This window comes from Drosophila suzukii, chromosome 2R, assembly GCF_043229965.1.
Source record: "Drosophila suzukii chromosome 2R, CBGP_Dsuzu_IsoJpt1.0, whole genome shotgun sequence".
Classification (NCBI taxonomy): Eukaryota; Metazoa; Arthropoda; class Insecta; order Diptera; family Drosophilidae; genus Drosophila; species Drosophila suzukii.
In genome coordinates this window covers 13488162-13501547 of record NC_092081.1, presented here as the reverse complement: position 1 = coordinate 13501547, position 13386 = coordinate 13488162, and the positions used below count along the sequence as shown (strand labels likewise).

The following is a 13386-nucleotide window of genomic DNA, read 5'->3' as shown; positions in this document are numbered from 1 at the left end:
GAGCACAAAAAGTCCGAAATCATTGAAATGTACAAAACAGCTGATTTATTGTTTATTTTGGGGGTGGGTGAACGAAAAACATTAAAAATACAAATGCAAATTCCTAGAAATACAGAGAGATTACTGTCTTTAAAAAATCACTGTTTTAAAATTAGCCTTGGCTGAGATTCTGGTACTTAATTTGGCGGCTTTTTGCCACAGCGCTGGGCGAATTCTTCAGGAGTGAGGTCAGCCAAATGGTTAATGGCCATTTTCCAGGTCACTTCCCCCTTCTCGAATTTCTGATTGTGTTCATCAATGCGGGCCTTGGACTTTGCGTACAGTTCACGACGCATCTGATCCTCCTCAGCCTCATAGCTCTTGTCGAATTTGGACTATAGATTGCATTTTATGAATATTGAGTTGTAGGCTACAGATATAGGGATCCTCACCTTGTACTCCACCCACTCTTCATCGCTGACCAGAGACATCTTGACACTTGTAATTTTTGTGACTGACTAAATTTCGTTTCAATTTCGAGGTTTTATCACAGTTTCGCCCTGAGTCGCAATATATAAACACAACAAAGAAACGATAATACAGCTGATCAGGGTTGCCACTTCGCTGAAAAACAATGGTAAATCACAGTAAGGCCCCGCTTTATTGAAAGTTATTTCAAAAGATTTTGAAACATTTTTTGTTTTCTTGATTTAGCAAGTCATGTTGCTTCCCAGTATCATGGGAAAATCCGAGTCTCGTCTAAAATCCTGTCCAAAATTTCAAGGGATTAAATCTAATCTAGTTCATTTTTAAAATAACAAAATTTGACTAGAAACTTTTTTAAATTTATAATTGGTTCTATTCCTTCAAAAACAAATAAAATCTTCCTTTCTCCTTCAATCAAGCCATCAAAATAATTACCTTGGAAATAATATTAAAAAGACCAATTAAAATAAGACAATTTATCAAATACTTTTGAATTTTGTACAATTTTCAAGTTTTTATTTATTATGTGTTTGCTCCTTCGTGTGTGTCGTGTTTATCTTTTTGTATAATACGATTTTAAATATATATATTTGTATGCATTTTCTTATACACTAAACGAAATTTAAGAAAAAATTTTCCGGCATGTCGTTTTGATTTCTTCAAGTTTTTTTTATTTGCACAGAGTGAGAATATTGACAAATTTCTAAGGTTAATCTAGGGACAAAATTATACAGACTTTTTTGCTTTGATGACGCAAAAAAGTTGCTAGAAATAAGCTTCTGTCGTTGCGCAAATAATCAGTTTAATTATACTTTATATAATTATCGTAAGTATTTATTTTGCTGTTTTTTGTGTCTAAGGCTCAGCAATGCATGTATTATGTTGTATATAGAGTGTGTTTTTGTGTGTGAATGGGTGGGTTTTGGGTGGGAAAAGCAGAAACATTCGATTTATCTGGCTTTAATGATCGGGGTGTTTAAAGTTCAATGCAGTTAATTTGAAATTTTTAAATGCGATTAAGTTGTGCCTTAAGGTTTTACATGCTATGGCAGTCGTATTTAGTTAGTTGCAGTACTCAATATCGATATTTTCGAATATAATTGGGAGAGTGATTTCAAATCAAGCACATCTACTTACAAAAGAAATGCTGAAACTCGAAACTTGTAGGTATTTTACGGGAAATTCCCCTTTCTTCTATGTGATTGTGTTTCTGCTTTCCTCAGAATAATCGCATGATTTAATGCGGGTGTGTGTTTTTGGATTTTCGTTTTCTTCATAATTTATTGGTTTTTATAAATATATATATGTATATGTATGTATAAACAGTTTTACGTACATAAAAATATATAATTATTTATATAAAAAACTAATACAATTGCTGCATGTATACATATTTATTCATTCGTTTGTGTGCAAAGTGTGGCTGCCCGGAATTTAAAAACAAAACAAAAGAACACAAAAACATAAAAAGCGATTTGACAAAACACACACACATGCAAAGAATATCAAATTGTGGTTGTTGTCATCGATTTTATTGCATTTATAAAAAATATTGCATTTAAGTATTATGTATTATGAGTACATACGCATGTACCACGCTTGTATGCATCTAAAGACAAAAGTTGTCTTTGTTTTAAACAAATCTTTGCTTATTCCAGAGCTGCCTGGGAATTTCGACCCTTTTCTTCTGTTCATTTGTTTTACTATGTAATGTGTTTACGTAGTCTTGTTTAAAAGCTAATACATCTAGAAGATTTTTTGCAAGTTACTTGTATAGAACAAAGTGGCGTGTCGGATATTGCGTGTGAATCTGCGAATCTCCATTTCGTTATCATACAAATTGTGTGGATTGCGTTGCTGTTTTGGGTGCCGTGGACATCGTATAAATTAAAAATTAGAATTATATTATATAATAGATATAAGCTGTGAATGCGAATTGGGGGTGGTGGGGATGCCTTCGGGGGTATCCTCTTAGATGCATCGTTATCGATTTTAGCTGCTCATTTGTTGCTTATTTAGGCCTCTCTCTTATATAATGCTTCTTTTGCTGATCTGGCTACAGTTTCCTTATTTTCGTGGTTTCATTGTCGTTAGTTTACTCGGTTCCCACTGATGGTGGGAGGGTGTCAAGATTGCTACTCCTACTGATCCCGCTCCTCAGCTTAGGCCTCGGCCTTCTTCTTCTCCTTCTTCTTTTTCAAAAACGACGGTGTGCGCAGGCCCTTCTTCTTCTTCTTGTCTTTCTTGGGTGACCCGTCCGTGGAGACATCCTGGAACCGTAATAGAAATTTGCAGTGAGAATATCGGTTGCGCTTCGGTTAGTAATTCAAATGGGGTTAGCATAATGCATGATGTTGTAAAGCTGCTTGTAAACGATGAAGCTACCACTTAGTGTAACTTCACAGTTTACAATCACTCTACTTGTTGTGAGTTCGAGATGTGATCGCTGATCCTGGATCTGATCAGATGTACTTACCTCTTTACTGCTCTGGGAGAAGGTGCTCAAGTGTGCCTCCGAATGATCGCCATTTTGTACGTTTTCACCTGTTGTAAAGGGGCGAAAAGATTCGTTAATACGGAGCCAGCAGCCTTAATGGTTTGGGTTTCCTACAAATGTAACTCAGTGGACGCACACATGATATTAAATATTAATTTCGCAAGTACTTTCACCTTTTGGACACGCACTTTACAGAATCTAACTAAAACATGAAATGTATTAAATGTCTTTGTAGGTTGAGGGTGTATTAGTACATAGATGGAGTTTGGGGTTGGGAAATCAAACACAAGGACATGCAGCAGTATAGGCAATCAATATTAATTAGCAAGCAGACATGCACAAATCACAAACATAAATAAAAAATGAAATATGTTACCTGAACACTGATTAAACTTATCTAAAGTAATGATGAACGCGTATGAACTCTTAACCTAAAGCTTGCAGTTTTATAATGAAAACAAATTTTATTATATTTAAATTATAAAAATATAAAACAAAAATTAAGATTCGACAAAAGTAAACTTAACAATTTCACAGAAGATTAAATTGTACAATGGTTGGTTTAGTTTCAGTTTTTAAACGGGTAGATTTGCATTTTCATAAAGTGCTTTCGTTACTTTCTAAACATTTTAAACAAGTAAAAATGCAAAAGTTACTTTTAGATTCACAAATTTCATGATTAAACTTATTTTAGTAGTATTATACAATCCTTTCACTGTTGTCGTTTGTAAACATTTAGACAAATGTGAAGATGTAAATTAGTTATCCAAAATTGGAATATATCTAAGGGGCGGCCAATCCCTCGGCCAACTGGGAGATGCGAGCCCGACACTCGTGAATGATGGCCCTGTTGTGCAGCATGTGCGCTGCCACCACGCTGTTAAGTAGACGCTCCAGTTCTTTCTCCAGACTGCTGAGTAAATCATTTAGAGGTTCACCCTCCGCTGGCAATTGTGGCGAGCCTTGATCCTGCTTGGTCGACATATCCGCCATTCCCACGGCCACATAGCTATACGTGTGGCACAGTTCCGGCGCCGAATTGCTGCGCTGCACCAGAGACGATGAAGAAGGCGGTGGCGGCGGAGGCATTGTTGTGGCAGAAGGCGTGGCCAGAGGAGCCCGGGTTGTCGCCTGCTGCTGGAGCAACTCCGCTTGACGGTGCTTATAGGCAAGGTGCTGCGATATGTAATGGATCTCCTCGTCGATCACCCTCTCCAACTTGGTCCGGAACTCCTGCTCATGCGTCTGCACCGTTTGGACGCACTCGGCATTGCGCAGCGACACGTTGATCAGGATCTCTATGGTAGCTGGCGATTGTGTGGGCGTGCTGCTCAGAGTCAGCTTGACGTGTTTGCCCTGGGAGTAGGCCTCGGCCTCTTGGGTGGACGAATCATTGCTGGTGGTGGTCAGTCGTGGACGCCTGCCGGGCGCCGAATCGCCCATTCCACTGTCTTCCGGGCAACGGAACCCTTCCTCCTGCTCGGCTTCAGGTCGCTCACGATCCGCCTGGCTTCTGTTATTGGCATCCGTATCCTCGGGGAAAGCATGATTGTTGGGCAAAAAGGTGTAGCTGCGGTACAGACCGCTATCCTGATCCCGCCTGCGTGGCGTACAGATAGCTAGGCCGCTCATCAGCGAGTCCAGCTCATCTAGACTGTCATCTAATCCGCTGCTGGTAGTGGCGCTGTAGACCCTCTGCTTTCGCTTTGGAGGTGAAACCTCCAGCTGAATGTGCTTCTCGGAGACAAATGATTGGGATTGAAGTTGGGTGGGCTGTGTGGCTGTCACCACATTCAGCAGCTTGCGGTTATCCAGGCTCAAGGTCGTCAGATCGATGAAGGACACCACCTTCTCGCGCTGCTCGGCCACTGTCTGCCAAATGGATCGGTGTTCCGGATGCAGCAGAATGGTTGGCGACGTAATCAGTGGACAATTAAAGCCAAAGTGGGAAATGGTGCGATACGGAGTGGATGAAAATCCCGTAACGGACTGATTCCTCTCATCCGGCAGTGAAACTGATCCCATGGCATTTCGAATGGGGGTGCTACTGATAATGCTTGTATCATTGCCTCTAAATGCGGCTACACTTTCGTTATGTTGCATACTCGTATTGCCATCGTGGACTGGCGGATAGTTGTGCTTGCTGACGGCTCCTACCTTGTGTATGACATAGACCTGTTGTTCAAATGGTCCCATTTTCGTGCAGGCGTACATGTATTGCCCAGGTGAATACAGGAACGCATACTTTTGGGCCAAGTAAGAGATAAGTGCTAAAATCAAAAGTGCGGGAGTTGTGCGTTGTGAAACAAAAGTGTTGAGTATGATTCTGAGACCCACAACCGACGGGATGTACACACTTGACAAAGCACAACTAACACAAAACATTGGAGGAGATGGGCTTACAATTCTATAACACTGGGAGGAGATATTTACTGCTAACACTTAAACTAATATATTTAAATCGGTAATATTATAAAGAGATTACAAAAGAGTTTCTTATTATAAACATATATCTAAACCAATTCTTAAGTATAATAATGTAAACGCAAGATTGAAAACAGCTTTTCCCTTAAAATAATTATCCGTTCCCGTAAAAAGTTAGTAATACATTACAAACTACAACATGTTTCTAGTTAATCAGCTTAAAGTAAAAGATTATATATCATATTTTATTTTCATCCAACCACATAATATTATAAAACATAAGTTGCAGATAAATGATTGATAATAATGTGCTACTGACAATGTTGGAAAAGAAAATTTCAATTTAAAGTTCATGTCAAGCATTGTTAAAATTATAGGCGATTATAAAATGTATAAAAAGGCAACGGTTTCTAATCTTCATCTTCTGTTCCTCAAAGTTTCTCAGGTTAATCAAATTCTGGTTTCATTGTCACTCAAAAATGGTCCTCGTCAGCTTCCTCCACCGGCACAAAGCCATCCTCAAACATTCCCCCAAAATCATTAATTTCTTCCAAATCTTCTTGCTTTATCGGCACCACCTCCTGCACACACAACTCCAGACCACGCACATTGCAAACTGTGTCCAGGGTTACCTCATCATCACTCATATTCTTATCATTCGCCTTCTCCACAATATTTAGTTGTTCATCGCGGTCATCACTGTAAGATTCCGCGTTCTGTTTTTCGATTCCATTTAATTCATTTTCTGAGGAAAGAACATTTTCGGATATGTTTCTACCTTGATTCCTTATATCATCCGGAGTTGATTCTCTACAATCGATATGGTCACTTCCTGTAGAACTTTTGGGTGATTGCAAGGCTTCTAATCCACCTGCTAGGCGGGTTGGTTTTATCGAAGATGAATCTTCGTCGAGTTGGCTAGATGTTTCGGCCGGAGACAAGTTATCATTTATTTCTATCCTCTTGGAATCCAAAGATTCCGAATCGGTTGTAACTTGGGAGGGGCTGATTTCATGGGTACTCCCATTTGTTACTTCGATTTCGACATTCTGCGAGGAAGAGTCCTCTTTATGATCGTTAGTTTTCTTTGGAATTTCTAAAGATTTATCGGATGAACTATGCAGCAAGAAAGGCCTTTCAGAAAAGTCCTGAAGGTGGTTGGGCCTGAACTGCATATCACGTAGTTCCTCTTCTATTGCTTCCGCACTTTCTTGTGAAGATTCTCCCTCTTGCGATTTGTCGTTTGCGCTGTAGTACATGGAGCTGTTAGTGGCATTCGCTTTATCCTGCGCTTTTGGGGATTCCTGCTGACTCCTGTCATTATCCATCTGCAGCTCCTCCTGACTCCAGACTTTATCCAACAGCAGTTCTTCCTGACTTCCTTCCATCTGAAAGGTGCTCGTTGAAACGTTATCCGAATTTCCATCCTCTTCATCGGGCACAAAGAACGTCCTGCTGGAAAGAGTTCGATGCAGGGATAAATTAGACGCACTTAATTCAGGATTCTGACTTTGATTGTGTTCACGGTGAGGGCGACGCAGAGGTGGCAAGACAACAAGGGGCTTGCGACGTTTGGCAAACGGCGAGGAGAGGCTGCCCCGAACGGTGTACAAAGCCCGAGCTGGACTAGTTGGATTGTCCCGCTTTTGACCTGATGCTCCCCGTGGAGGAGTTGGCAACGAAACCCACAGACGAGCTCCACTATCCCGCTGGCCACACTGAAAGGCAAATACAGAGGATGGACTCGATATGGCTTTAGGGGTGCTGACTTTGTTGCTCCTATGCTTCTTAACCGAACCGGCAGCACTTCGCGGTCTGCTGGCATTGCGAATGTTCTCCTGAATAAAGTTACGCTTTCTGCGTGGACTGCTCCTGCACACAAATGTTGTGGAAGAGATGATTCGCTCCAGAGGCGTCTCCTCGTCAGTCATTCCCTGTTCTTCCTGCTCGCCCTTCTCTCGATCCTCCGACCAGGAGCGCGACATACGAGGCGTTGGTCGGGTGACAAGGTGAGTATGCGCCATCGAACTGCAGGGAGCACTTATATTATGAGCTGAAAGGGAAAAGCCACTCGGAGTCAAAGTGGTGTCAGCAGGTGGTGCATCTTTCGACAGAGGTGTGCTTGGATTGGGGTAAACATGGGTGCACGTGCGAAAAATCTCCTCGCTGACCAGGTCCCGCAGCTTCTTGGGTGTCATCTTGTTGCGAATACTGTGGTCAATCTTCCCGAATATGGGCTCACTCTCGTCAAGTCTTTCATCCTCGATGCGCTGAAGGATCTCGCGCTCTAGCGGCGTAAAAAACAGATTGTCGGTCTCTAAGTTAGGAACTTCCGTAGGTTCTCCATTCACGACTTCAAGCACAGTCTCCACCTCAAGATCATTTTCGTCAATGTCTTTCTCATTGCCACCATCGTTCTCTTTATCAGAGGGCCTCTCTGGCTCAATGGGAGTCACTGGTTTTTCGTCGTCACGTTTTTCCTCCTGCTCCAAATTGTTGGGTATCCCATTAACATCTTCTTCGCTGCAATTACTGTTGTTGGGGTTTGTGGGCAAGACTGAGTCTGGTTCCTGTATAGACACAGTGTCATCGGCTTCTGGAATGTTATCCAAACTAATCGAACGAAACAGAGGACTACTATTGCCAGATTCTCTTTCAACTGGGGGACTACTAGAAGTTGCGATTGATGTATCAGTTTCCATTGCCTTTAGTTGCTTGGTGGTGGCCACCAGCTTTTCTAGATTTTCGCCAGCTAACGTAAGACTTTCCTCGAACTTTTGCAGGATTTTCGGAAGTTCATCGCTCGGCTCGGTCAGGGTCTCATCTTGGGTATGCCCACGATCGACCTCACCTTGGTCCTCGCTTTGTTCCATCTGCTGATCCTCGCCTAACAAATAATTAGCCCTTGAAGACGACCTGGCTTCTTGTTCATCCAGTGTCTCTTGCTCATGGTGGATCTGATCCCTGGCCTCAAAGTATTCGACATGATCCTGCCATAACTCCTGGAACTCAGACTTTCGACGCTGGCGCTCTTCGCGGGACATTAACTGGCGATCGACATGTTCAGAAGATGTGGGATGACCACTTGGAAAATTCTCCGTTATCTCCAAGGTGATGCGGTGCTCGGTCAGTGGCTGTTGGGCAAACTCATTCGCATTACTCGCTATCATCTTGTCCTGCGGTTCCAACCAGCGACCAAAGCTCCACACCTCGGTGACATCTCCCTGCTCCCCATGGTAAATCCTTTGGGGAGCTGCACTCGTCGCACTCGCTCCAGCGCTTGATGTTGCCTGCTCCATAACCAAACCGATAAGGCTAATATCGCTATTAAAGGGACCTGGAGAATAATTAACATTCGTCGATTCCTCCGAGAAGTTGAACCTTTCGATCTGGCTGAGGAAATTTATGGTTGAAGAGGAGGCGGAACAGGCTTTAGTCTGTGTCTCTGCATTCCGTTGCCTCCTCGGACGTTCGGGCAGCACCGCCATTTCCCCAACGTTATCGTAATATTCAGGCAGTGATGGCAGTGGTCGGCCCTGAATGGGAGTGCTCCCGGCACTTGTCAGCTCCTCGGCACAACTACTAGGAGCCGTACCGCTTCCGATCCTCTGCAGCTCAGGCTTGAGGCGCAGTAGTTTGTCGAAGCACGCCTGGCACAACTGCTCATAGCGTGGTGTGGCGAAGATCTCCTCGTAGCTGATGCCTCGCTGCATGGGTCGGTATCCCATGCCCTGTTGTTCCCGCTCCTTGGGCACATGCTTGTGCTCAGTGCGTGGTTGCTGGCGTGGTGAGTTAAATCCAAAATGGGATCCGGTGCGGTATGGAGTCGGATAAATCGCATTCGCCGGTTGCAGTGGACGACGTGAAGTGATGGAAGAACCCGTGGCGCTAGCTATAGTGCATGTACTGGTGGTGGTGGCATTCGACTGTCCAGCTCCGCTACGATAGGAACTGGCCAGATAGCCCAATTGCTCAGAGTGGAGAGCCCGAAGCAAGGCGGAGCACACCTGCGGCTGGACACACTGACCCAAAGAGGCTGCCGCAGCGTAGACATACGAGTATAGCTGCTCCGGCGGGGGAACAGGATCGTCGCACTTAGAAGGAAACAGGTCGCGTCGGCATTTGCTGTTACCGGACAAGTTCCTGTCCCGCCCGTGAGGCTGGTTCTCCTTGGCCACCTCTTCATCTAGCTGAGAATCGTGATTGTTATTATCTCCTAGTAAATGCGTAGATATCAAGGCAAAGGAGATGAAAGATCCAAAAAATGTCAGTAAGTATTTGTCACAATCTTTAGAAAAGTCCGGAGCCAGCATCTTGTGCAGTGCGGCACTCGAAATACATACATACATAAGGGCAATACGTACTGGATTACAATATCCATAAATCTGAAACGCAATATATCCTAAAATTCAACTATATTTAAAAAAAGGGTTAAATATCAGTGGAATAGAAGTCAATGACCTTAAACGAATTGACTCAGAGTTACTTGCACTAATACTAAGGGTATATATATTTCAAAAACAGAAAGTTCAAACTGTTTTCGGGATCATTTCTAAATCTAGTTTTGCTGTAAAATAAAATTACCCCACTTTAATGATATTAATAAACCCCTGTGAATAATTTCTTTGTTTCGTTATGATGATTATCAATATAAAAGTATAGCTAGTGTTTAGTTTTGGTGCAACAGCAATTGCCATGGGCTTGTGGATTATATGGGGTTATATGTAAATGTACACCATTAACAACGATCAGCCAAGGGCCAGTGGATTATATGGGGAATAAGATTATAAATATACACCGAATAATGGAATTATATACAGTGGGCGTTTAGCCTGAGTACATTGAAGGCTGTATGTAAGATCTAAGGGGTATCTTTCGATCGGGTCTTGTTCGTTACCTCGGCCAGTTGGCGGCTTGCGATTTGTGGCTGTGTGAGAGCGTTCGCCGTTTATAAAACTAAGAGTGGCTAAAATAGTATTGAGAAATGAAATTATAAAATCATATTCAGCGACAGATGTCAGCAAGTAAAACGCTAAACAAACAGACGTAATTAGGTGACTTAAACTAGGAATACGTAGTGTTGCATGTGATTTTATTACAGTTTAGTATCGATTAAGCATGCTTAGAAGGTACAGAAAGGTATTAGTTTTTGGCTAACGTGGCTGGCTAGGCAACTAAAGAAGCAATCAACAGAAAACAGCTGCAGTTTAAATTAAAAACGGAAAATGTAGTTAGCACGGCGTAATCCCAACGAAAATGAACAGCAAGCTGCAATTGAAATTCTTGGCTAACAGCAAAAAATGTGATTCAGCTAGGAGCATTCTGCAAAAGTTAACATGGCATGTTTAATGGGGTTTAGTGTGCAGGTGTTTTATGTTTATGTTATGCTGAACATTTTTCTATAAACTATTTTCTTGATTTTTCTTTTGAAGTATTTTGTTTTTTTTTACTACACACTAAACCTTTGGGGCTGCACTCACCTCCAACTCAAAAGGGTTTGGTTTTTTAAACTGCTTATTATTGATTTATTTATTGTTTTTGTTATAGAGCGCAGCAGCCGCAGAAGTAGTAGTAGAAAAGGTAGTATGTAGTAGTAGTGGTAGTAGTAGTAGAATTTTGTGTTCTGTTGATAGCTTCGGTTGCTTCTTGTTGTTGGTTGCTGGTCTTTTGTTTTATTATACATTTTTTGTTTATTTTATTGTGAGCCTACACACACTTCGCTTTAAATCAATGCTAACTAATTTTATTTAGGAATTTTTGCTCTTTTAGCTGCCAATTTATTTGGTTTTGGGCTTTCTTCCTATGTGAGACAATAGAAAGGTAAAATTTTGATTTACAATGGGCCGAATTTTGAAAATTAAGCAAGAATTTTGTAGAACCAAGGAATAACTACAACTGCAGCTTTTCTACTATAATAAATGGTTTTTTGTTGTATCAGTTTTGGTTGTTGTGCTGTCGTATAGTTAGTTGTTGAAATTAAAAATCATTTTATGCACGCCGTACAACAGTTGGTTCCTTGTAAGTATTGGATAAGGGTGAATAGTATTGCACAATAGTAATAAACTAATAAAACCGAAATTCTAAATAAAACTGTGGTGTGTTTAACAAAAGGGAAACTTAAATTTTTGGAATGAAATTGTTGCAATTTTGTAGTTTTTACAGAAAAGAGGTCGTGACGGTATCAATTGCTACAAGTAGTTTTTTGTTGACTAGTTAAATTATTTAAAAAGGTTTGGTATCCATTAAAATGTGTGTAGTTTTCGACGTTTGTGTTTGGGTAAATTTAGTATGCGAAAGTACAGCAAATAATATAAACGAAAAGAAGGGAAATGGCATAAAAGAATGTTATTAAATGTTAGGAATCCAATCAAATAATTATACCAAATAATCATCTAAGGATATAAAACTATAAGGGAGTTACACTAAAAATAAAACTACTCAAAATACGTAATAAATATAGCAGCATCTTTAAGTTTAAAGTTATTATTAAGGTTAAAAGTAAAATAATAAACAAAAACGAAATAAAAACCAAAATAAAAATGCATCAAAAGGGATAACGATGAGGGATAACGAAATAACTTGACAAAAACAGAAATATAACTTAATAAATTCGTTCACATGATGGCTGGGAAAAGACACAACGCTTGGACATGTGTACTTGAAATGTTTTGGATTGTGCGCGATTAAATTTAAATCGTAGAGTATAATAATGTGGAAAGTACAATTGCAGTGCACAAATGGACTTACCATCGCTCAAAACGACTTCCGCCTGCCTTGGCACTGGCGCCTGTTGTGTCTGGATCTCAATGACCTGGTGCTCTAAAATATGAGTTACATATTTAAGATTTTAGGATTTAGGAATAGTTTGAAATAGTGGACATACCGGTCTCTGGTTCACTTTGAGGGTATTTCTTTGTCCCCGCCTGCAGGACAGCTTCTGATTCCGAAAAGTCTGTGTCGGTATCTGTAAAGAGATATATTCAAAAATATTATAATAGTGGGAGACCATATATCATTATTTTTTGCCAACTTACATTCGCCATGCACCGATTTCTTTTTGCGCTCCACCGTGCGCTTGTATTCATTGAGTTCATCATCCGTGACATTGTCGAATGGATTTTTGGCATACGGAGCCTTGTACACCGTGGCATTGTGTTGGAATCCACGCTGGATGATTCCCTTGGAAGCGGCACCCATCATGACAACATGGTCGCCGGCCTGCGAGACCGTTGCATCCTTGAGTCGGCTAGCCTCGTCCCATGTGACGCCCTCCAGAATATGCGACTGAGGTCCGGCGGAAATCTTATCGGCCCGGCGGTTGTCCTTAATCTATTTTAATAAGCTCTCAGTTTATAAAGCGATCGATTTAGGATTAAGCGTATGAAATACTAACTAGTTGCTGGACTCGCTTGAACTCTCTTGGATTTGTTCCTGCAGGCACAAACTGGAGTGGATCTTCTATCCTCACTGGCGTTGAGTGGGTGGGGGAACCCTCAGCCACCCACTATTATATTTTTTTAAATCGTTAATTATGTTTTGTGTAGAGTTTGGGTGGGGGCAATGCAAATAGAAAAGAAAGAGAAAGAAATTTGTGTTTAATATGGGTTGAATACTCAAGATTCTTATTAAAATGGGAAGATCTTAACAATAAACATTCCCATTCAATACGTTGACCCAGGTTTAGTCATTCAAATTGGTTACATATACTCCAATCTTAAAATTAATGTTAGATTAAAGCATTCCATTGCAAGCTGTTTCTTCTATTTAATTATTTGTTTGAATTTTCTCACACACACATGTAAATTATAGTATCACTTAATACTCTAAGATAGTATAGATAGTATTCGTATTTGCAATGATCAAATAAACATAAAATAACTGAAATAACAAGCATAAATGATTTTGTGCCTTGAAAAACAATGAAAACAATCACAAGAAGAATTAAATAAAAATGCCATTAAACATGCAAAGAAAAATTCGATGAATGAAAAATAATATGG

The 13386-nt window shown here is 40.9% G+C and overlaps 3 protein-coding genes across 8 annotated transcripts in view; all 3 read right to left on the bottom strand.

Annotated features, from left to right (window-relative positions):
- Nucleotides 1-22: 22 nt before the first annotated feature.
- Nucleotides 23-598, bottom strand: cer (crammer). Its single transcript, XM_017072688.4, has 2 exons — nt 432-598; nt 23-374 (listed from the first exon to the last, which is right to left on the bottom strand). Exons 1-2 carry the CDS (start codon nt 468-470, stop codon nt 177-179), a joined length of 237 nt encoding a protein of 78 aa, XP_016928177.3. The 5' UTR covers nt 471-598; the 3' UTR covers nt 23-176.
- A 512-nt stretch (nt 599-1110) lies between these two features.
- Nucleotides 1111-13386, bottom strand: part of hts (adducin 1-like protein hts) — a 30498-nt gene continuing 18222 nt past the window's right edge. Inside the window, exons 8-14 of one of the 6 annotated variants that reach the window (XM_017073543.4) lie at nt 12780-12890; nt 12421-12715; nt 12270-12350; nt 12134-12205; nt 10284-10352; nt 2942-3009; nt 1111-2735 (exon numbers count right to left, since the gene is read on the bottom strand). In XM_017073543.4, the coding sequence (XP_016929032.3) occupies nt 2628-2735; nt 2942-3009; nt 10284-10352; nt 12134-12205; nt 12270-12350; nt 12421-12715; nt 12780-12890 (804 nt within the window). In that variant the 3' untranslated portion in view covers nt 1111-2627. Of the gene's footprint in view, nt 2743-2941; nt 3010-10283; nt 10353-10866; nt 11596-12133; nt 12206-12269; nt 12351-12420; nt 12716-12779; nt 12891-13386 lie in introns of those variants that run through there. The other 5 variants (XM_065863390.2, XR_010653546.2, XM_017073546.4 and 2 more) reach the window with 5 other exon arrangements.
- LOC136116469 (uncharacterized) lies at nt 5860-9699 on the bottom strand. Its single transcript, XM_065863038.2, has one exon. The coding sequence runs from the start codon at nt 9697-9699 to the stop codon at nt 5860-5862; it is 3840 nt and encodes a 1279-aa protein (XP_065719110.2).